We start from the raw sequence: 24,508 nt of genomic DNA on the forward strand, positions 1-24,508 counted from the left end.
TACCTGTGTCGGTCATCGAAAGGGATTATTAAATTAACGACGCAATGTCAACGTTTGCAACGGAACTTTGTAATTTTTTTTTTTTTTTTTAATTTCCTACTGTTATGTATATGATTTAATTTTAAAAGATTAGATAACGTCGCGACTTATTGTTCTTTGTCATAATTGCCATATCGCGGGATCCAACGAAAACACATCCCTTTGTAGTTTCCGCCATGCCGAGGAATTGATGGAAATTGCGAAATACGAATGCACTTACCTACCATGATATACGTTTCCGGGCGCGTTGGCGTATTTTTCGAGTAGATCGCCGTCAACAGTCGCGGTGAAAAGCGTCAGAAATGCCAGGAATACGATCATTATGACTGGCTCGCGCTGAATCAACCCGAATACGTGCCTGAAGTTGCCGGATGTCGACGAACAACGACGGAACGAAGTTGTTTCGCGCGAGCATATCCGGTTATGTATATCGTGTATACAATGACCGGAAATCAAAGCGTTTTATTTATCTGACTAATGACGTTAATAACCAATTTCAAATAAAAATTATGAAAGTACTTCTGTCAGAACTTCTATTGATTTTCATCGTAATCAAATATAATTAAATGCGTGCCAAATTACATTCGCTAATTATTTCGAAATTCCAAGACCGTCTACACATTTTTATATAGAAATGGAATTGATAAAAGTGGAAAAAAACTCGATCGAAAAGAGAAAAAAAATCGAAAAATTAAACTTTTAGTAGCATGCAAATTTCGCTCGTTATGAAATTATTTTCCGATCGGGCATCGTGAGTGATCCTCAATTTTACGGTATTACGATATTCGATATTGCATGCTCGTTATGTCGCCCATCCAGGCCTTATCCAGCGTACCTCCTTCGTACATGACCGCGTTATCGGAAAAACGGTACGAGGAAAGCAACGGACGAATTGAAGGCTAAAAATTCGTGCGAACGATTCGGCACGACATTTAGATTTCACAGAAGGATGAGCCGCGTTTAACAGTTAGGAGCAGACATAGCGCAGCACGTGAATATTATCATTCGCATTATCGACGACGACGTTCATCCAATTTTACGCTTAGCTTGCAGTAGCAGTATTTTGCATACACTTGTTGCACCCGGTTTAATGCCAATGACAGAAAGGAAAAAAAAAATGCCGGTCTCAAGAAATAACGCGGCTTCCTTAAAGGATCACCGAAAAACCAACACGCAGTCGTGTTGCAAAATAATAAAAATCATTACTGCCCAAATTACATTAAAAATTATTATTTCATAATGAGATAATAAATTATCGGAAAAAGATATATTATACTTTCCAATATTATCGAATAATATTACGTCATTTAATATCATCCCTATAATATAAAATTAATTTCCCCCCCCCCCATAAACAGCAATTTTAAAGCTGTTAATTTTGCAATTAAACCGATTAATAAAATATTATATTTATAATTTTTTCTTGAAATACAATTTGCATTAAATAAAAAAAAAAAAAAAAATTGTAACAGTTTCGAAACTACGAACCAGTGTTATAAAGATTACGCATTATTTCTCGGATCGTATAACAGTATAACAAATGTAACTTTGCTACATCCGAATCGGACCAAATATGGACCGAATCGGTCTCAAGAGCGGGCCTGATAGTTTAATCTCAGTTTATTTTTTGGCTTCGTCAAGCGATCGAGCAAGAACAATCGATGCTTTGTTATCCGTTAAAGCCCGATGCCAGTAAATCAGAACGCTTCCACGACACAGTTTCTTTACCTGCGCGAGAACCGACAAGAATGGTGCATAGATAATCAATAACTTTGCATATAAAACAGAATAATAACGTTATAACTTTCCATGCCAAAAAGAGAGAGAAAGAGAGTGAGAAAGAGTTCGATGAATAAATTAAACAACGCGACCGGCCAGCTCGAATCAGCGGCGCCATCGATCAACGATCGCAACGACTTTCCATTGAGGACAATGAATAAATTACGGGATGATATCCTACAATCGGCAGGATCCATTAACGGGGGACGCTAAAAATTCGTTGAACCAACCGGTCCGTAGTATACCTACAACAGCCACTTGTGAAATAAACACGTTACTCACGCTAAAGCAGCTTTGCTCTTGTTTTTTTTTGTTTGTTTTTTTTTTTAATTTAAAAATACAGCACGATAAGCTGTCGTTAAGACTCACATCTATAATTTATTCTATACATTAGATGTTCGCGATGTGACGTATAAATTTACAATATACAGGGTTATATTAAAGTATCACGGCCTTTCTGTTTACTTCTAATTACTATGGCCATGCCACTTAACGTTCTCTATTTTTCATTATTATCTGTTAAATATACATAAATATACGCGGGTCGCATATGCTTTAAAACCCGTGTCAAGCGCCGATATGCAAATACGTGTGTAGCGTCCCACTCCTACGTCGACCTGCTCGTTTCGCAGTGTCAACCCTACGGATATATCCATCCGCAGATGAAAGGCGTGGATGGGGAGCTACGGGTGGTCTTTTCGCGCTCATCACTCCGGCTGTCGATGACAACCGGTCGTTGGCCGGCTGGATAATTAAGGATCTACCTGCGAGCGCCGAGGGGAAAAAGAACGTGCTAAATTGCTGAGGCCCGGGGTCTAGGGATGACGCCGCGCGTACGGCGAAGGCGCCTCGAGGCGGTGCAACGGGTTCCGTCGTCGGTACGACGTCGTCGCTGATAGCGGCGGAACGGAAAACGCGCATCACCGTGTCGAGCGTCTCACGGCCGGTTATTCGTTTCGCGAGCGTAAACCCGCGTATTAACGACGTTAAACGGCCGACGACAAACGGACGAGCGCGCGCGCCCGGCAGGAGAAAAGCAGTCTCACCGTTATTTACAGTCGTAACTCGCGGATTTAGCATAAGCGGCTTGATGAGCGAGAAAGAGAGAGATTAGAGCGTCTCGACGGGCTTCCTTCCACAAGAGCCCGCCTAATTCCTGTTTATATGACACCGGGGCGCGGTTCGACCGCGACGCGAAAAGGAAGTCAGGGAACTCTCGATCTAGCCTTCTGGTGGGCGACTTAAATGATATTCGCGTGACCGGCGCTGGTCGTTTTCGCAATCTCGTCCGATTACGATGGCGATTACGCCGCAGGAAACGCACCGCGAAAAGTGTCTTACGATTTACTTATCCAATCCCGCCGCATCGACTCGTTTTGTCAGCGCGCGATCCGCATGCTTAACTCGCGGAAGAGTCCATCCACGGCCGCTCGCGTCTTCGGCCTTCCTCAAACCCGTCAAATTCAAATTAGTATTATCACACGACCGCCCATACAGCCGCTCAGCGTTGCTGAATATTCTCTTGGCGGAGTATCCTCCATCCACGGCCTGTCATACACATGAATGGAGACTCAATGCATCTTGGCGGATACGCTCCGGTAGACTTAATCAAACGTACACCGACCAACACGAGGGAGTTAATTCAACGCTACGGCCGATCGTTTGTCATACGCGAAGGACGGAATTCACAACGGAGGAGAGTTTTACCGGGGCACGCAAAAACGACGTACGTCGCGACTAGAGTGGGTGGTCTCGCGTCTCGACGGCCTCTCGGTACTCGCGGAGCGATATCGGGACACCGCCGCTTTGCCAGAGATAGCGCCTACAACGAGCAATAAAATCGGTACCGCCGAGTACGCCCTACTCCGTCAGCCTTCTACTGCCTCCCGAGATCATAAACTCATGAATAATACGATGAAGCAGCGATATTATCGGGCCACCGGGTATAAGCGCCGTAGAAATCGCAGACACGGTGCTAACTAATCGGACGCGGCTAGTCAGATTTATCGCGGAGTTAAATTACCGTTCCGCTCGCGAATTGTTGATCGACTTCGACGCGCCAATCGCATATTCATTATTAGACCGGCGTTATCGTTCAAGTTGCGCTTCGCAGACATCACGTAGCACGCCGTAGACATAGCTTTCTCTTCCTCTCTCTCTTTCTCCTTTTCTTCTTTTCTCTCTATCTTCTTTTCTTTGCATTAGCATAATATTTCGCATCGATCAATCCCATTTCGATCGTTCAATTAATCTTTCGTCTTGACACGACAGCGCGTAAGGTCGTCGCGACGTCATTGAATCCGCCCGTTCGGTATATCGCTGAAAATCCGTGACACGATTCCGTGACGGCGACAACGGAGCCAGAAACAACCCAGCGTCCCGTCCTCGCGGAGAATTAATTGTCCGCGGAAGATATACGACTTCGACAACGGCTTTCTTGATAATAAGCGGGTAACTTGATAGCTATTCGCACGTCCTACGAGCTCGCGGCCGCGTGGGCCGGATCATTCGTGAATTTTAGAATCGATACGACCTTCGGCTGCAGCAGCCCGGCTGCTGGGCACCGATTAAGCGGCGGCGCGCCGATAATGCGGTATCTGTCTGCGCAAATTGATAATCGTGCCAAGCGCGCATAAAACCGCTGTTAAAAGTAGTAAAAGCACTTTCCGGCCATCACCGCGTCGTGGCTACATTAGACGACTTCAAAGAAAAAGATAAGGAGTCTCGAGAGCGATATTTTCCGCGATATTCTATGCGCTGCTTCTTCCTCCGCTGTAGGTGCGTGCGCGGCTCTGCTACGTCGGTTATTTAAGACATTCTCGGTGTTACGTGTTCAAATCCGATATAAAACGTACTATCTGCGTGTTAAATAATTCATTCCGTACATTTTTTTTAATCCAATACGTCGCGCGTTGTCAAATCGAAAACTTTACTCCCCGGCAGTTACGACGATCGCGTCCGCCTATATTGTATTTATTTAACGTAACACGTGAAGATACTATTTCTCTTTTTTTTTTTTCTTTTTGAAGGCAGCTACAGTTTGTTGCGCGTTTCTCGGTTTCCTTAGTGGGATTGCTCTTTGGCATCACTTTCGTATATAATCCCGACATCTCCGGGACCTCTCTTCGATGCCGTACACGTGCGATCCCGCCTCGCTTCCCATTTCGGCATTACACACCGGAGCTCCTTTGCGCGTGGGATGCCGATGGGCTCGATTTCGGTCGAGCGAGCTCAATGAGGAGAGATACAATCCGGAGTGAACGTCGAAGTACCTCGAGACCGCTTGTGAAACCAGAGTGAATCTCTCCGCGAGAACGAGACGGGAACGAGACGAGAACGAGACGAGGGCGAGACGGCAGTGCGAAGAGGGAATGGCGGATCGAAAGGATTAAGAATGAACGTAACGATAAATTTATCACTGTCTGAGGAAGAAAGAAACAGCTGACGCTGCATGCATATTGGAGTATCGGATCGGAAACGCGTATCGAGTAAGATAGACGCGATTTTACGACGTCGCTCGTGCCCTTTTCTCAACGCTTTGCCCTCAGTCTCGATAAATTAAATATACGCGTGTAAAATGTGAAAATGTAATTTTAGAGAAGAATCTCATGTAGGATTTAGACAAACGACGTCACGAAAAGAAAAAAAAAAAAAAAAAGAGGAAAACGGAAAATCTCTTCCTGCAGACGTTGAACATTTTCTTATAGATATCGATTATCCATATTACATATTTCCTATCTTTCTAGTCCATTAATTCCTATGTTAGAGATCGATTTTCATTGAGGAAAAAGAATTAATCCGTACATTTTTCTTCCGAAAACTGCAGCGGAAGTTGGATTTGTGAGTCGATGGTGAAATTAATTTCGCTAAGATCTCTATCTTCTCCAGATGCGTGCTCCCGGTGCAGCGCTCTTTTTTTTATTTTTTTCATATTTTTTTTTATCGTCGACGTCTGGGAAAGGTATTACCGGCTGTATCGGCTTAATCGTTCCGATGAGAGGATAAAACGGTATATCGCGCAATTAATCCGAAAAGATCGACAGAGCGTGTCATAAGAGCTTACAAACGCAGAAAGAATTTTTGCGTGTCCTGTGACCTGACGTAAGAACGAAGCAACAATAAAATAGACACGAGAGGATAATCGCGCAATTAAATCACTATTTTGAGATCAATCAGCCTCGGCGAACTGAAGCTTATGCAAATTCTATATTTAAATAGTGATGAAAAGGCTCGCGGACATAAGGCATTAGTTCGATAATACAGTTCTCTTTTCTCGCCTGCTGACGAGATCAACCTATTCTAATCGCGCACTATTTTAATCGTGTATTTCGCGACTGCTCGAAAAATCGGGGGGTTAAAGGTGTGCAGAAACGCGTCGCTCCTAAGGTGCTCGTAAAATCAGGAAGAATCCTCTCGGAGGCGCGCGAGAGGAATCGCGAAACGGAGAGAAGTAGCCGCTAGAACGATTGAGAGAAGTAGAGGGAGACGGCAAGGCGGACGGACGTCGACGAGAGAGACGGAAGGAGACTGAAGGAGAGAGGCGTACAGAAAACGGGTCCACGGCTGGGTGGAGGAACTAGTCTCACCTAGTAGATCGCCCTGTCGCGGTGTGTGCTTTCGCGGGCGGCCGAGAGACGCGAACAAGAGTAGGAGGAGAGAACGTGAAGTTCCCTTCTACGCGGCGCGAGAGAGGAGGCGGAAAAAAAAAGAAAAGAAAAAAAAAAAGGAAGAAAAAAGGAAAAAAAAAAAGAGAGGCGAGAGAGCACGCACACGCGAGAACGACGGCGCGGCGCGTTTGTATGCGTTCACGCGAGCGTTGCACGGTGTGTTTGCACCGGGAGGAAACGCACGTACGTGCAGCAGGAATCGAGAGAGCGAGAGACGGAGACGGAGAGAGAAAGAAGGAGGCGAGGGAGACAGGGAGACGGATCGTGTGTATGTACCACCAGAAGAGTGTACCAGGCTACTAGTGTTGTGACGGCGATCGTGCCCACGACTGCTCCGGCGGGCCGGCATCCGCGTTCTATCCGTCTATCTTTCTTTCCGTCGCGCCCACCCTGATCCTCGACGTCGCGACAGATTTTCTACGTCCCTTCCGATTCTCGAGAACTTCGGTGTTTCCATCCCTTAGCAAGGGAACGACCCTATCCTCCTATTCTCCTCGAGCATCCTACGCTTTTAATTTCCTTACCTCGCTTCCTTTCTCTTTCCTGTCTTTGGTGCGATAAGCGTCTTTACTTCCGGACGAAAAGTGAAGTTTTTGTGGTGCCGAGTTCTCCCGAAAGACGAGGCCTGCTTATTATTTTAATGTACCGAAGGGTGTCGTAAAGTGTGTGAACAACATCCGGTGACTACGCGCGTGCAAGTACAGGTGCTCCGGAAATGCGCGCCACGTGCTGTCGCGGCGTCATCGTTAACGGCACGGGTACGTATATGCGCGATTTGCACCGCTGTGCGACGAGATTTCTCTTTACGAGCGGCATACTTGTAAGCGGTTAAACGCATCCTACGATGTAAAATCTCTCCCGCAAACGACGTATTATCTAGACCTTACGACTCCAGCGACTGACGCGTCGAGTTACAGCCACGTGCTCGCGCTGCATCCGTCCTTGCGTACGGAATCCCTAAGTTTATCGCTGCGACTCGTGTCATATCCACAACCCGTTGTCGCGGCTCGTCAGCGCAGAAATACGAGCCGCCGATAAAGGTATCAGATCAGGTCAGACTGACGCCTTCGATTCTACAGCAGCATCTTGCTTTATTTATTTTTTTATGTTCTTTAAAATTTATTTCAATTATTTTTTTTTTTCAAGCAAAATAATATTTCTTGCCTCCGAAAGACACTGAATTACTGGCGAAATTTTTTTTCTTTCGTTAAGAACGCAGACTGATAATATCGAGAATCGTAAAATATAATATCATTCGCAGACGTCAAGTGAGAAGTTAACATTTCGTATCGTCACACGTAATGCCAGCGACGGTATCTCGAAAACGCGTGACGAAAGTCGACCCTCCCTCCTCCGCGTCTGAAGATAAACGCGATTAAAAGGTTCGGCGGTAACGGTTGACCGCGGCGCGGAATAATCGAGCGGATTCGCTCGCGAGCTTTAACAGGTTCTAGGCTCGCTTTTTACGCGGACGGTTTCGCTTGCGCGGAAAAATCTTCAGCGCCGTCAACGGTCTCGTTTATCTCGCCGTCAGACGAGAGGATAAAAATTGCGCCGCCGCCGGTAGCCGGCGCGGAGAGATGGTCCTGCGAGCCGTGAGGTTTCATCGCGGCACGCGGCGAAGTACCGCGCGAAAAAATAATGCCCGTTCATAAATCTCAGCGCGGGATTACGTAAACGACGTCAGTCTTAAACCGCGGCCAGTCCGCTTGTAATAAGCAGCTGCGAATTTTCCGACGGGAGAATTTTTACGCGGCGCAAATTATTTTCCGCGAACGGTAGGATTCCGTCAGAGCGGAGGAGCCCGGAACCGTTGATTTATTTACGATACGCGTAAACGTTTTCAATTTTTAGTAATAAAACGTATATATAATATAGGAACGTACGCAATCTGTCTGAATAATGTTCGAAACGCTATGTAACGTTAAATAATAAAGTTCTCGTGACTATATTTCACAGAAAACGAAGCATGTAATTGTTATTAAAAAGATCACCGATAATTAAACGCGCAAAGTGTGCGATGGTCGTCGGAAAGGCTGTCAGGCAAATTCATTGAGAAAGAAAAAAAAATAATAATAATAATTTCCATACATTGCGAACCGATTTGACTTGCACGCCTTACGTCTCTCGACTGACTTCCATTTGTCATCGAATTAATAATTTTTCCGCGAATGACGACGACATCTCGATACGTATCGGCGCAACGGTTATCCGTAAAGTTGTCTGACTTGTTTTTTTTTTTTTCTATGCGACAGAAAGCGTCACCGGAGGAAACGTATCACGCGTCGTGGATCATCTGTGAGTTTACATTGACACGCACGCTTAATGAAGCGAACGCCGCGAATTCATCAATCGGCACGCCTGCACATGGAATAATCGCGCGTACTTAATCGAATGTAGATACAAATTGCATCTGAAGCAACGCTCCAAATAACGAAGAAGATTTCGATGCTGAATCATCGAGGACCATATAATGAACATTTTTATCGGCTAGCAGTCGTTCTCCAAAGTCGACCTGCTGTTCTTAAATAAATAAATCCTTCGCACCCACCCGTAATCCAATTTATGACGCGCATACATAATTCTCGATCTTTTAACCGGCATGGCGAGCGCGCATTAATTAATCGAAATGGGTCAGCATTATTTGCCGAATGCTAACCTGCATTTACGCGTCGTATACCTTTCTTATAAGGTGCCGGACGCAGAAAAAATGGATTCACTCTTACGTCATTATGTTGTTACACGTATCACGATAATGATAACCCGATGGCGATGCGGTACGTCAGCGCGTTTACCGAGTTGCATATCAAAACGAAAGTCAACAAATTACGTTGCAGTTAATGAGAGACTTGTTTCAACTCTCCGAAGAGAGCCACGTAATTATTAAATCGTTAAGGAGGGCTACACACGGACAGGTATATCGCTTCTCACGATCGCACGAGGACGATTTGCTGACGCTTAAGTTATCGTTTGCGCCGAGCTCGTGTTTCATCATGCTTTTCATTAAAACCTTATAGTTATCAATTATGACTTTTGAAAGAAATTTTCTTACTCACCGGTCAGATGCGCAGCGGCGGAGTTCAGCGACGTAGCTGTGATGACTGTAACATAAAAAAATAGAATTTTAATTAAAAAGGTGCTCAAAATAATATAAATTATTTTTAAAAATAATTTTAACACGTTTCTAATTAATTTTTAATTAAATATTCAACAAAACAATTATCTTCTTTCCGAACAAGATCTAAGAAATTAAGTTTTTCTAAAATTTAAAGCTACTTCCTTTACTAATTATTAAACTTTATAAACTTTAATTGTTACTGTTAATTATATGGAAGTAAAAAATGATTCTCACCTCAACGTTGCTCCGCCGAAGCATGACGCCTTTCCGAGGCCTCCTCCTCCTCTCAGTCAGTCTGGGATGTCGAAGCCATAACCTCCTTCCGCAAACAGGAAACTCGCGAAAAACACGCGGATAAACTACAATAGCGCGAATACGGCACTTCCGTTTATAAAAATCACAGAAAAAACTACACTCATCCGATTATTTAAACAATACTCCCGATCAATCGTCCAACTAACCGCTGGCGGTTCGTGTATTCAGCATCGGCGAAGAGATCATGCCAGCTTCTCCGCTGAATGTTATCTAAACAGAAAAAAAGATTTTCGGTTAGATAAAAAAAAATTTATGTGCCGAATATTTTGTCGAGTATTATTTCAAATATAATAATTTTGAATATTATTTCAATTATAATTTTTATATATCAATTGTATCATGAATTACGTCTTATAATAATAATTTATTTAATATTTATTAATTAAGGAGTGCAAAATTATAAGTATATCCGTAAAAGACTTCAAAATTAATTTTTATTATTTAATATAATAGAATATTTTCTTTGATAATTGTCACGCTTTATTAAATTTAATTTCTTACTCGGCGAATAAAAGCTTTTATTTTTATCAGCTCAGCTTTGTTTTAACGTCCCGGTAAACTGTGAGCAAGCCATACATAAATGTTTTACATACCACTGACGCATTCACTGACAGTCCATTTACACCGATCGATATATTGTTAGAAAATTGTAATGGCATAAATCGCGCATTCACGCAAAACCGCTGGATTGTGGTGTTACACGCATAAATATCTCTGCGCATTCTTATTCTGCAAAATACGAATAAAATATCGCAATGCGAAGCGTACGCGATAGCTGTCGTGCGGATAGAAATTTATTATGTGGCCGTTTAATTTATTACCCGAGTTACGCGTTTCAGGCTCGCAAAAAAAAATGCATTACGGATTTAATAACTTGATAACCCGGAATACATAAGCGTAATTATTAGATAAAGTGTTATTTGTGAACACAGAAGATTTTTCTTAAATAATTGAATCACGAATAATCGTGGAGTTATTACAATTGGAATATTATCCGCGGTGCTTAGGAGTGATTTTGTTTAACAAAGTTTTCCTACGGCTAACCAATATTAATTAACCTTTCTTTGTTTATTGTAATAAACGAGAGAGCGATTAATAAAAAAAAAAGCGTGTAATTCGAACACCGACAAGCGTAAAGCACTTGAAAAGCGTAAGATTAATGAGTCTCGCGGTTGGCGGCATTTTTTTGCAATACGGTGGAAAACCTTTCGTGTAAAGAAAAAAAAAAAAGGTGCATTTACACAAACTCGTATAATGATCATGAGATCATTCGGCTTCGCATAATTCGCTCGCTGAGTAGGTTGTCATATTAATTAAGTCGGCGTTTAAAATTTTGATGACAGTTTACGTTTATACGCCCGTAGGAATTAATCTCACCCGAACGACTTTAGAATTTATTTATTCGCTTTTTCCCGCGCCTTTTCGCGAGAGCCTCGATAGCTTCACGTGCAATTACGGACAGCTACTGAAACGACGCCCTCTCACTTGGTTTATTTTATCGGGTGGAGTTTCCCTCTTTCCAACGAGGAAATAAATATTTATTCAAGACGCAATGAAGCCACCCATTTCCGGCTAAACATCAATTAAAGACATATGTACGTAAGGGCCCGCGGTGCGGAATGCGTGTTTGCTCGTCGCGGATTCGCGGCAAGTTTCTAATGACACTCGACGCCGTAAATCTACACGATGTCCCCGTCTCATGACGGCGTATTACAGGTGCGACAACTCAATCGAGATGACGCGAGGCGCTTTAAAACCTACGCCCTGCTTATTAATATTCCGCGGTTGTACCGTAAGTGGTTACATCTGTTACTGACACGGCGCGGCACAATCGAGTCGAGTGCACGGCTACGCGGATGCTTGTAATTTGCGCTTACTTCGAAAATAGGAGGAAATTTGAAGCGGCGTCAATTAACACTTTAAACGCTACGTGCTCGTAACTCCGAAACACGAGTTGTTGCGTTATTTATACAGGCGTCATATCTATTTCTCATCGTAATGTTACTCTTGTATTTTTACGAGAGTGTTACAATTTCGTTGGGCGTACTAATTGCAAGGAAACTTTTTACAACTTTCTTTTTACGACATTGTATCGTAAAATAATGTTGCGGAAAAAAGTTGGGCTCCAAGTTGAACACGCTCGCGATTATTTCCTTGCGTCTCGAAGTATGTATATTCGATCTTCGTCGGTGCTGCGTTCATTCAACTACTCGATTGTTAAAATTTCATTTTGACACGTTTATTCCATTTAATGTTGATGGATTAAAAACTATATCCGTTAACATTTATCGACAACCCTGTCAACCTCGCTCGCCTACACGTAAAGGCTATTTGCGTTTCGGCTGACAGATACGCGCGAAAGTAATTACCAATTCCGCGCCGTATTAATGAACTCGTTTTGACTTTCTCCCACCCCGACTTATCATCCCGGTTATGATTCTCTCCTCCGCGCTCTCGTAGAGCGTCGGGTCTGCTTTCTATGTAGAAGTACTTGAGAAGAGCACAGGCCACTCGTGCGGATTAAACTGACGTGCAGCTTATGTGATATCACAACATTCGCCGAGAATACATTACGAAAGCCTGACTAGTTGATATTAATTAGCCGATTATTAAAAACTATTAAATATAAGCTGTTCTTGCGAAATAATCTTCCGAAACGCATCGTGCTCGCGCGAATAATATTAATTAAAAATTAAATGCAATAACGTTAGCTGTCACGCTTGATATAACCGTTCAGCAAGGATAAATCCGCGACGCTTCGCACGTAGAGATTGATCCGCGATTTAACATAATTTGAAAAATTTTTTATAAGCATCCATCGGCACGTTATCGTTCAGCGTGTCTCGTTAAGAGACGCCGTCAACTGCGATTCTATTGTCAACGAGTCATATTCCGAGACGAGCCTCCTGACTTTAGCTTGGATAAAAGAATCCAGTAGCTTGTCGAGCTCGATCATCAGCACGGTATGGTTGAACGAATTCCAATTATCGTAACTACGGGCTGTCGCCACGAAACGGCCCTGAAACAGCTCGACGCGCACGAGATAATGGCATGAGACATGTTATATCCGAGCATGAGCTTGGCATGTAGAAAATATAAGATAATATAAGACAAAATTACTTTTCCATCCAATTCTTTCTCTTTCTCTCTCCCTCTCTCTTCTTCTCTTTCATTATCTAAATTTTTTATTCAAACGAACAGACAGCGGTGAGAATATTTCAACCCTTTCGTTATTCCAAAGAGGGAACAAGAAAATTTCCCGTTTCGACCTTTTAGAAATTTTTTTTTCACCCCCGGCGCACCGTAGTCAAAGCGAGCTTAATCAAGTGCTTTTCATAAATTATCTTTCTATGCTTCGCGCCGTCGGCGAAACATTCTTCAGGCTCGACAAAGCTTTAATTCGTAATCTTAAATCGCGGAAGTGACCCAATTGCTGCGCGATGAGAGGATTTAACGAGAAACTCATGTTGCGGTAACACGACGTGTGTGTTCCAGAATAAAAGGGAACATCGGCAGACATCAAGGGGATCGCATTTCGTTAGCAAGAAACACGTTCGATTCAGTGCCAATCATGCGGTGTCTATTCATGCTCCAGATTCTAATCGCCGTGGTGCAGGCCAACCTCGAAGTACGGCAACGGCTACCTAACGTTAGAGGTAAATCTCATGCAAATATATTACTTAATACTGCTTCTAACATTAATACGCATCCTCATACTAATTATATAATTCGAGAACGGCGATTATTTTCGAATTATTTTTCGACTCGCATGAAAACTGGCCGACGTAGATTCTTAAGCGGAGAAGCCTTTACCTTTGCGGGATCCGCTCCTATTAAGAGCGCGAATAGGAACGAGTCATACAATGCGGGCGACGTCGGATTTTACAAGCGGCGAGGAAGGTAAAAGGAGTCGCAGATAAAATCGCGCGCGAACGCGTAATTCCTCCGAGCAGTCCGACGAGGATGTGTCGTAAAATGCTAATTTCCGACTTATTTATACATCGGGACACTTTAGTAGCTGTTAAAGGCCTATGCTGATTTTTAATTATGCCGATAAATATTTCTAGTGTCTGTTGCGAGGTGGTGACTGTTACTCGGGGACTGTAATTGATTGTCGTGCCCGGTAGTGCCTGCGGTACGGCATGAATGCTGTATCCAGTTTCGTCGTCGCCGCGAGATTTCGCTGATCTTATCGGGGGATATCGGTCGGCGCGAATCCGTCGGCTGGCACATGGCCAATCGACATAACTTTTAGCGCTGCTCTTGACGTGCTGTGCACCGCGCAAGAAATGCCGATTCCGCGAAAACCGCACGTCGATGCTCGTGGAGTTCGTTAGCCCTTGGGCAATTCAGAACCGCCTAAGCGTGTAAAGAAATCGGTACTAATATCGTCGATGTGCTCTTGAACGTTGATGTAACAGACACGCGTAAATGAATAAACGTTTATTCACGACGCGCTGATCGACGCGAGATAAATTTCTTTTCGTGTTTACGGCGTGAGATGCGCTTTAACTTCAAATCACGCGGCGAGCAGTCCACGGTCTGGAATATCTTGAGCACCATTTACGCTATTGTACTTGTGTCAAATCGTTTGTCAACCGTGCATCCAGGAACGACAAGTCGGAGTGATGTATGCATCCCTCTTCCTCGGTTCTCGTCTCGAATGCACCATGCGGCCAACGGAAAACCTTTTCATCGTGAGTTACTTCATTAACATCGCGCTTACGTCCGAGAACTAAAGTCTTCCGATGTGGCGACGCACGAAGACGAATTTCGCAAACGACCGGCGGTGAAATAAAAGAAGATAGATCTCGCGGACGAGGCAACGAGATATAAAAACGTCTCCCGAGAATCACGGGAGACAATGAAAGGAGAAATGGTCTCTCGGACGCGGACGTCACGTCGGATGGTCGGGGCGTCGGATTGAAATTTCACGAGCGAGGACGCACGGCACATTCTTTTCGATGTAGATCGCCGTCAGCCGGTAGCCGTTCCTTAATGAGCTCGACTGGTGAAATATTTATTTGCTCCGTGGGCGAAGAAAACAATGCGCGAGACGTCAAATTACAATGACCGGGAGAAAAAGGAGACGTGACGGACGAGCCATTTCGAAATTACCCTCTCGTTAAGGGGTAGTTATTACGATCAGGGAAAATTACATGCCGCGCGGGAAAGGGAGGAAGGGCCTGTTTACCGAGCGCCGTAGCCTGAAACCCATGGGCCGGATAACTGACGCGGGTAATTTGTCCGGCTCGCGATAACCACCGGCGTCTCTCTTTGGCGGATTGCGGAATGATTAACTCGCTCGAGGTAACGTAATGACGAGACATTAGTGCGGTTTGCGCTCCATCGCGCCGATTGCCTTTCTTCGGTTTCTCTCCTCTTTCCCCTCACCCACCCCTTCTCCTCATCTCGGTCTTTCTCTCTCAATTTAAGAATTAACGGCCAGCGCAAAAGAAATTATTATCTCGTTCGTAATCGTTTCCGTTGAAGCGAGGAGTCTCACCGGAATCGGCGGCAAATAAATTTATCGAATTGAGGCAAACAGGCGGACGTTATATATGTTGCCGCAATAAAGCGGGAAAGCGTTTCGCCGCGAATCTGTCGTAGAGCCGCCCGTAATCAACTTGAGAGCGTCGCCTCAAAGTATCCCAGGCATGTTTGCCAGCCCTATAAAGATCACTCGTGAAAATGACGTGTGTCTTCGACGCTTCTGTCTTTGCCCGTGCACGTCAAGTCGCGGTCGCCGGATGCAATCAATTTTTCGATTGAAGCATCGGTCCTGCCTCTACCCACAAATTTAGACCGTGTACGAGCCACCGATTCAAATTGGTTTCCTCGGGATTGAATGGCATCGCAAAATCGTTTAGACGAGCCAATTGGAACGTGTATAATCGTTCGAAATAACCCAATTTAAATGTCAGCTACGCGCGTTACAAATGCAACATTTTTTTATACCGGACTAGAAACATTCGTACGATTATCTGGCAATAAAAAAGTTCGCGATACAGCACGACGAGATTCGAAAAGATTCGCACAAAAAAGTATCGCGGATAAGATAACAAAAGCAAAGAATTTACGACGATTTAAAAAAGAAAAAAGAAAAAAAAAAGCTTCTATTTCCCGTACTTAAGGTAAAACGCTCTTAGAGAGCGAGTCGAAAATATCGTATTCCCGAAACATTTTGCGTGACCGTCGAGAAGCCCGTACCCTTTTTATCTTCCGGCGGCAATTACGGATCTGCGATGGCGCCAAGCGCCCGCAAAATCAATGATGGGAAAGAGAGGAGAGTGTCTGAGCGCGGCGGAGGAGCCGCGCTCGTGTCCGCAAAACCAACACGACCGGGCGCCCATTCATGGCTCGAACACGTTGAAAAATCACCCGTTCGTTCCCCGCATAAATACGCGCGGACCGGCCGAGCGGTGTAGGCGTCCCCCGTGCATATCCGTGACGCGGTGTATTATAGTATACGCGCGCATATGAGTACGAGTGCAAAGCGGCGTCGCATCCGCACGCACCTGCATAAAGAAACGCGCACGGAGACACGCACGAGGCGCGGGCGACCGCGTGGGCAAGCGCGCTGTCAATGGACCCCGGCGGGATTTCTTTTTCCCTCCACCTTCCCCCTATCCCCCCCCCCGTCTCCTCTCTACGGCGAGGTTTTGATTCTGGACCGGACGCCGCGCCGGTGCCGTAACCGTGAGAAATGAAAGGCGCGCCGGCGTAGGCATCGGGGAAACGTGCGAAATCCAAAAACGTTACAAAGTAAGTCGACGCCGCGTCGCGTAGGCACGTCGATGACGGCGATTGCCGATATCGTCGTCGATTTATCTTCGATATTCGAATGCTGCAGCGCCGTCCGCGCTGAACCGTTCGGGCGTTCCTGAATGTCATTAATAGCCGATACGATTTGCATAATTTGCGTCGAAGACGAAGTATAATAACACGCGCGGTGAAGTAAATTTCAAATAAAACAGATACGGGAAGCGAGGGAGGGCGCGAGGATGGAGATGTGAAAATGCAACGTTATTCCTTTTATCGCGTTTATGATAATGATGTTTTTAATTCGTAGCAGACGTGTATAACCTAAGGCTGCCTCTCGCGAAACTAGATATTTTTTTTTTTTTTCTTTGTCGATCTAAAAGTAAAAATAAAATTATCGTGCTTCATTAACATCGAATTTAAAGGTCAGCGCAACGACCAAGTTATTCAGCCGCAATTTCGCGACCAGTTCCCTCCTCCCTGCCGGCTTCTTATCTACGGTATTCTTTCGTAAATATATGAAAAAGGTCAAACGTGTCGAATTCCCCTTGTCGCAGCACCCCACGCTCGCCCTCCTTCAGCTCCGTTAAATGTTTGCGATATAAATCATAAAGATCGTGTATATGTACCAACAAGAGAAAGATTCAATGGGCAATACGTAACGCAAACATTGCCTCGAGACTGGCCATTGTGACAGGTACAGCGACGATCCCCGCTTGCGACTTAACGCGATATTGTGCCCAGATGCGTTAGGTGCATCTATCTCTCCGCAAGATAATAAATTGCAAACATAACCAGCCATTTACCTGAGTACGCTTATTCACCGTTGGCCGCATGTTACACGGACGTGCCGCCTTATCTCGGTAACCATTTCCACGGAACAAGAACTCCGGAGATATATATTTCTCTCAAGAACCGCCACGCGGCTTCTCCGTTGATACAATGCGCGCCGCGTCGTAAGAATCTGGATATTTTCTGTAATCTGCCGTATTTGTTGCCCTTTATCTAAATCCACGAGTCACGAGCGACAGCGCGATAACGAAGATCTAGTTTACGAAGGAATAAAATTTTATACGCCGATTAAAGACCGTCGGGGAGAATCGATTTACGATTTATCCGTACCACGGCCGCGGCATCCACTACTTGACGATCTCATAAATAGAAACGAAAACCTTCGAGCGAAAGGGTTGGGGGGGAGAGAGGGAGAGGAAAGTCGGAGAACGCCCAAGCTCAATCAACACCACGCTTCCGGTGAAATTTTATTCTCGTCACGTGCGAGCGCTGTCTAAGGTCTCGAATTAAATCCTCCGTGCGTAAAATTGCGGGCGTGACTGTTAATTCATCTCCTCGCGCGTATCGCGAATGGAACGGCGATCGTAGGATGTGCCGGTGCCGGGCGGAATCGCGCGCCGCACAGTCTATTCCCCGAGGTGAACGAAAAGGGACGCGCACGATCGCCGTCGAGGAAACTCAAGTGTGCCATCGGCACGTGAGAAATCTCCCCGCGCTGTCCGACTCGACGTCGCCGTCACTTATCGAACGTGTAAACTACCTGCCACTGTGTCTTCCAGCCGGGACAGCGCAATAACGGACTTCACCGATTTCCCTGGGGCAGCCGAGTTCCGCGATATCTCTCACGGCGGGGAAACGATGAACTGCACGAGTAGCCCGTCGAAGACAAAGCGGGGAATCGTGCGCCTCGGCGTATTTTGCGGGTTATATCGCAGCGATACGAATTACAGACGTGCCGTCGCATCGCCGTTTATTTGCGTATGCAAATGAGCGACCGGCCGCAAACCGAGAACCAAAATAGCGGGCGTCTCGACGTACGAAGGAATATCCGTGGAATACGCGCGAAATAACCCGTGGGTGAGGAGCTCGGGTGTCTCTCGAAAAGGATCACTCCCGCGGCATGCTCTGCAGCGGCCGCGTGGGTTTTATTCGTTATTACTGATCGGCCGCGGCCCACGCTCTCGACAGCATCTTCGTCCTATCTGCCCCCGCAGGTGCGAATCAGTCACTCTCCTCGTACAACGTACACGCCACTCCTGTTAAGTGGCGAAATAATAACGGCGGTCGCGGGAGGAGGTCGCCTCCTGTTCGCAGTAAATCACGAGGAAATATTATTCGAGAGATCAAGACGAAGTACCGTCAAAACCCCGGCGTACCCAAACCTTCCTTAGGCTAAGTCTCGGGCTACTAAAATAATCAAAGCTACGTTTCGTACATCATGCCAATCGTTGCGAAAGCATTAAATTCGTTCGAAAATGCAATTTTCAGTGCCAGTTACTTTAAAATAATTGCGCGTACTATTAGAGATCGTTATGATTACGTGTTAATTGGATTGGTTTATCATTATCGGTATAACGTTTTGAAGATGCGTTTGTTCTCGCTTCGAACGGAATCAAAATCAGATCTGAATTATTACCTTCAATCAAATCCGGGGTAATATAATTATTATGATTATTCAGTACGCGCGCGAGTGAATGACGATTCATTGATTAAAGCGTGGTCTTTATCCGCTTCAAAATAGGAGCAGATATCATCTGGCGAACATGCCATGCAAATAGCTAATTAACGAAAAAGGTTGCGGGAGTGACCGCGGTTAATCTGTATCCGCCCACGCTCGAGCATCGGGCCAGTAATGAGGATGACGTTGAGAAATAATCCGATCGACGATACGAGTACCAATTGGCTACTCGTATTCAACATTCGCGGGAACCTGCCGCGAAAATAAGACTCGATTAATTAGGAACGATTAGCGCGGACTCGCCGGCACGTCTGCTCGAGCGCGACTAGATTCGCGAGCGTAACTCGTGCGCTTGGGATTAGCGGAGGCATAGATACAGTAATTAAATTGTACCGTTGATGATTAATCGTCGCCTTCGCTCGATCTAACTCCGTTCCATCTCGAGCCCGGGCCCGCGCGACGAGTTGCGCATCGCGCGATATGTAACAAGTCCTCGCGTGTAACACACGTGCGAGCGCGCCGAGCATTTCATCGCGTGGCGATCGGAAAAGGGAGGAATTAAACGCCACGTCGTCACGAACAGCGAGCCAGGGAGAGATCATCGCTCAAACGACGCGGCCATTTTTCGAATGATTACGTCGCAAACGCGCTCTGGGTCGCGCCTAACGACCTTGCATTGCGACGGTAACGATCGGCGCACGGCCGCGTCCGCTTTTATGCACTTTACGCGAATTACTATCGGGCGTGTATTTATTACAAAGATACACTCGGTACGCGCGGCACGAACGCGTACCTATCGCTCGTTATTTCATTTTATCGGCCATTCGTTACAATTGTTTCTCGATAAGCTAAATATCGACTCTCGCGCGCTTCTTTTTTTCTTTTTTTTTTTTTTTCCCCTCTCAGCGGTAATTAATCGCGATGATATTAGAATATATATCCTCGGCAGCGTTCGTTACCGTGGATTCGAAATACTGCACGATTGCTAATCGAACGAGAATCTCGCCGGCGGTCCCGATTTTAAAGGCCCCGCCGATTAATCGCGTTACCACGAAAGTCTCGGGCTAGAGAATATCCCGGCGATTTGTCAGCTGGTTCAGGTGAATTCCTCAACGATTGATCGCATTTGATCGCGAGGATAGACCACAAGTGCCACATTAACCGCATCCGCGGGGAACCTTGGGCGCGGCTTGTTTAATCAAAGCTATCTCGTTCGTCGTAAAAGCGAGACCAGCTGTTGTGGCTCGATACGAGTAACTGGCGCGCGCGCGGCTAGTTTCGAGGCGCACAGTACAACGGTTGTATGAGATCGGACAGCAGTGTACTATGCACACACGTACGCCGCGGATTTTCGAGAATACGCCATTGTTCGCGAGCGATCTCGATTGGCCGTGCGTGAGACGCCTGTATCGCAAACTTCTCGAATAATTCGCCGGCGAACGGAGCCTGAGATACGCTAAACTTTGCAGACCTGATGAACGTATCTAATTGCGTAGCCCGATTTCCGCGAAGCGATGTCGCAGCAGTTGGCAGAAGCCCTTGTATTCATATCGCGTCTTCCGAATCTGAAACTTCCATCGCGAAGATCAAGCTCGATTCCGCCAAGTCTTTTCTCGGCGACGTATGTGATATTTAACTGTTATCGTTCGACGATTCTCTAGATTTTCAAGCGACTGTATCGGTGGATCGTATAATTTACAATCACAGGAACTGCATTTTTCACGCGAGGCGATCCGTCCTCGGCGTAACAAGTAAATTTACTCGGCCGTCATTTATTTGCGCCGAAATTTTAGATAAAGGTCATCGTAAAATCGAAAGTGGTATCGAATTTCGGCGTCGTAAAATCGGCATCTACTTCGACGTGGCTAGAAGCCGCCGGCGACGGTGATTCAGACCGTCGACGATTACGAGAAACTCGTCTTTTAGGAACGACCGCATCTCACGCGTCTCGCTGCGTAGTTTCGATTATATTTCTGCCGGGTATATCGTGACGGCTTTAATGAATTCGATAAGTAGGTATATGCTAATGGTAGCAGACGCGAGGGGAGGCAGAAAGGAAAAGAGATCCATTCTTGCGGGACTCTCGATGGCATGGTGCGCGAGATGGGCCCCCCGAGAGTGAGTCATCTGAGGGAACTGGTTTCTACCGTAATACCCAGGTATCGCCGATAAAGAATCATTCCGACGCTTAATAACTTTGGCCGCTGCGCCTCCGCGATTCGACCGAACGACAACTCGTGGTACCGTGAGACCGAGATCGAGGCCCGCGTCGCATCCTTCGCCCTCTTTCGTATGGGAAAGCGGACGACGCGACAATAAATCACGGCTGCAAGTGATACAATACTCGTGCGACCGCTATATGTATACATAAAATTTGAGAACAATTTCCTTTCCCCGGAGCGTACGATATTATTACCATGTCGAGATAAGAGATGCTTGATTGCGACGCGTGCTCCACTTTTCTCGCCCGCCGAATCGAAATTTTGGACTGCGTTACGGAGTTAAAACGCGCGTGCGTCGATCATACTTCCTTATTGATCGCGGCCACGGAGAGACCGGCGAAAGACGAATGTTTTATCGATTAGATCGTAGCAATGTCAGTCCTTCGCGTGCACGTGAAATAAGCCGACGACACTGACGAAGTATGGAACACCACCGCGGCGCGATCGACGGACGACGGTAGGCGGACAGCAGCGCGACGATAAATTACGTTATATCAGACGTACGAAATGCCTTGCGTATCGGCCTTACGATCGGCTCCTGAATTATCGCGTCGATCTGCAATACGGGATTTCCATACTCGCGGGTATCCATAAATTCTGCGGGAGGGCCGATCTTTCGGCCACCTCTAAATCTGTCGAGAATTCTTACGCGCGGCAAAACGATTTCTTTCCTGAGAATGAAAAAAAAAGCCACCTGTACAAATGGCTTGCTGATTAATCATCCGACGATCTACTTTTCTTATTTTTTTTTTAATTAAAAAAATTTTTTTTTTACAATTTTCGAGTTCTCGCAGTATCCCCTCATTAAGAACGCTTATATATTTTACGTTTCAAGGGTGTTCCTTCGCGATGCACGCACATATTGAAAGATGCTAAACGCTTTTTAAGGATCTTAGTTACGATTACGTGATTAAATGAGATATAAAATTGTCTACGGTTCGACGCGGCAGACTGCATTCTCATTATTTTAAACTGTACAAACACGAGTGCCGGAAGGTTAATTATCCGCAGGTAAGAACGGCGAATTAATAACTCGCTGCATAAAGTCGCGTATAATTACGTTAACCCAGGACAGCCGCGCATCATCAATTATAAGCAATTAAACGAGCCATGCTGGTGGCGGAATAGTACGTACGTACGGCGTATGAACGGTCGCGATCGTGCCTGCAGAGACGTTTGCAGTGGGAACAGCCTGTATGGGAGGTCCGTGTATCTATCCGACGGTCCCCACCTGCAGTTAACCCCGTCCCGGTGGACGTGCGCGCCTATTGGCCGCCCCGCCATTTTTCCGTCTTTAATGATAATGGGATAATGATGATTACACCGTTCAACTACCTGTACTAGACGGCACCTGTTTCTCTCCCTTTCTCTCCTCATTCCCTCCTTCATCTCCCTATTTCTCTTTCTCTCACTCGCTCTCCCTCTCGCTCGCTCTTTCGTCCTGTTTATCTATCTATCTAACCGCCTCTTAGCGATCACTGTCAAGCCGTGGAAAAGCAGATAGATCCGTCCCGGCGTCTCGTCAAGGCGACTCGGAATGCACTCGTGTTCAGTATCTCGAATTAGTGTGAGAGACGCCTCGCGATGCAACGAGATAAAACAGAAGGCTCACGGTTATAGGCGGTAATTAATAGGTACGCGCGCTTTAATGAGGCAACCGGCAATTATCCGTTTCCCGAAAATGACGTTCGCGTAAATAACTTGCGCGCACGCCATTGTCTCGCACGGAATATCGTAATGCTTCGAGGCGTTTCGTCGCAACGTCGTTAAATGCTTTCGTTCGCCTTGACGACTCTATATCGCCAGGCAATGTGTCATCGTCGAGGCGCGAATATATATATATATATCGCTTCCATTGCTTAAACGAACGTCGGAATTTCAGAGATATTTCAGACGCTACTGGTAATAAGCCGGATTAGATGAACGACGGCTCTCTCGCGGCTGCGTGTTAAACGGATGGCAACTGCGTCGGGGAGGATTGGCTAACCGGGACCAATTACTGTTTAATATTAATGTAGAGATGAAAGTGACCGATAAATATTGTAAATCATCCCACCGGTGACTATATCGCCGTCGCGAAACAGGAAACCGACCCGCCCGCGTTTTGATAGAGCTCACACGTTCCGAATACTACATTGCATTCACGTGGGGTATCAACGGCACTGTGGACGTTTCGTGATGCAGTCGAGGCTCCAGCGCGATCACGAGAAAACCATTAACCGCAGGAACTATTAGGCGCAGACCGTCGAGAACAGCGTACGTCAATGATGTACACCTACGTTCCAGCCGTAATTTCGCACGAGGTTTCACGTGATTATGCAAGACACACGAAAGCAGTTGCGACCGTTTGATATAAAAAAAAATTATAATAATAATAAGTAATTATCCGTCGTTATGCTCAACGAGTTAATCGCGTTTAAAATCAAAGAAAATGTTAAATATACGAAAACAATAACAGGCATTTTCCGTAGTGAATGCTCGTCATTGGCGTGCAGACGGGACATAACGATGCTTATCGGAGACGACTTTTATATGAAGACATATTGCCGTAATTGAACCGCGACTGCGTGCCTTTCTTTCCGATCACCACAGACAGAGGTTAACTGCAATTATTCCATTAAACGTTAAATCATCGGTAACAATAGTCGGGTATAGAATCGATAAAATTGCGGCCAGTCGTGCCATGATTTCTCGTGTCGCTTAAAGCACATCTTGACCTCGCGAGTAAATTTCTCGAGAACGGGAGATGAAATATCGAAGCTTGCGAAATGCAGCTGCCGCGAGCGGATACGTTCGACCTGCAATGACGTTGTTACTTTGTAAGAAAATTTTTTTTTCTCTCCGCATCAGCTATACATTCCGGAATGTCTCATAATTTACGCTCAACCGTTCGTTCCGAGACACACCAAGAGACACGATCGTCCCTGAGTCCGAGGATTTGTCCTCCGAAAAGATCTCCCGGAACTGTCACGGTGAGAGATTAAGGCGTGTCAAAGAAACCCGACCGGTCGGCTCGCATTCATCTATCTCCATAGCGATGGCGGCGCTTAACGATAGCGTTAATCGAACGTTGTAAGCGTTACCTTTCTACGCGTTTTAGCGCACGCTATATCAATCGCAAATTATTACGAGTTTA

General features: G+C 45.7%; 2 protein-coding genes across 2 annotated transcripts in view; one reads left to right on the top strand and one right to left on the bottom strand.

Moving 5' to 3' along the window:
- The window catches only part of Tsl (membrane-attack complex domain containing protein torso-like), a 192,467-nt gene that overhangs the window by 117,840 nt on the left and 50,119 nt on the right, over nt 1-24,508 (bottom strand). The window contains exons 7-8 of the transcript XR_011547778.1: nt 9,838-10,128; nt 9,542-9,586 (exon numbers count right to left, since the gene is read on the bottom strand). The gene's annotated coding sequence lies outside the window, so the exon portion shown is untranslated. The remainder of the gene's footprint in view (nt 1-9,541; nt 9,587-9,837; nt 10,129-24,508) is intronic.
- Nucleotides 13,414-24,508, top strand: part of LOC139113926 (A disintegrin and metalloproteinase with thrombospondin motifs 7) — a 35,639-nt gene continuing 24,544 nt past the window's right edge. The window contains exon 1 of the mRNA XM_070675383.1: nt 13,414-13,574. Within this exon, the coding sequence (XP_070531484.1) occupies nt 13,490-13,574 (85 nt within the window). The 5' untranslated portion in view covers nt 13,414-13,489. The remainder of the gene's footprint in view (nt 13,575-24,508) is intronic.

Source organism: Cardiocondyla obscurior, linkage group LG03 (assembly GCF_019399895.1).
Source record: "Cardiocondyla obscurior isolate alpha-2009 linkage group LG03, Cobs3.1, whole genome shotgun sequence".
Taxonomy (NCBI): Eukaryota; Metazoa; Arthropoda; class Insecta; order Hymenoptera; family Formicidae; genus Cardiocondyla; species Cardiocondyla obscurior.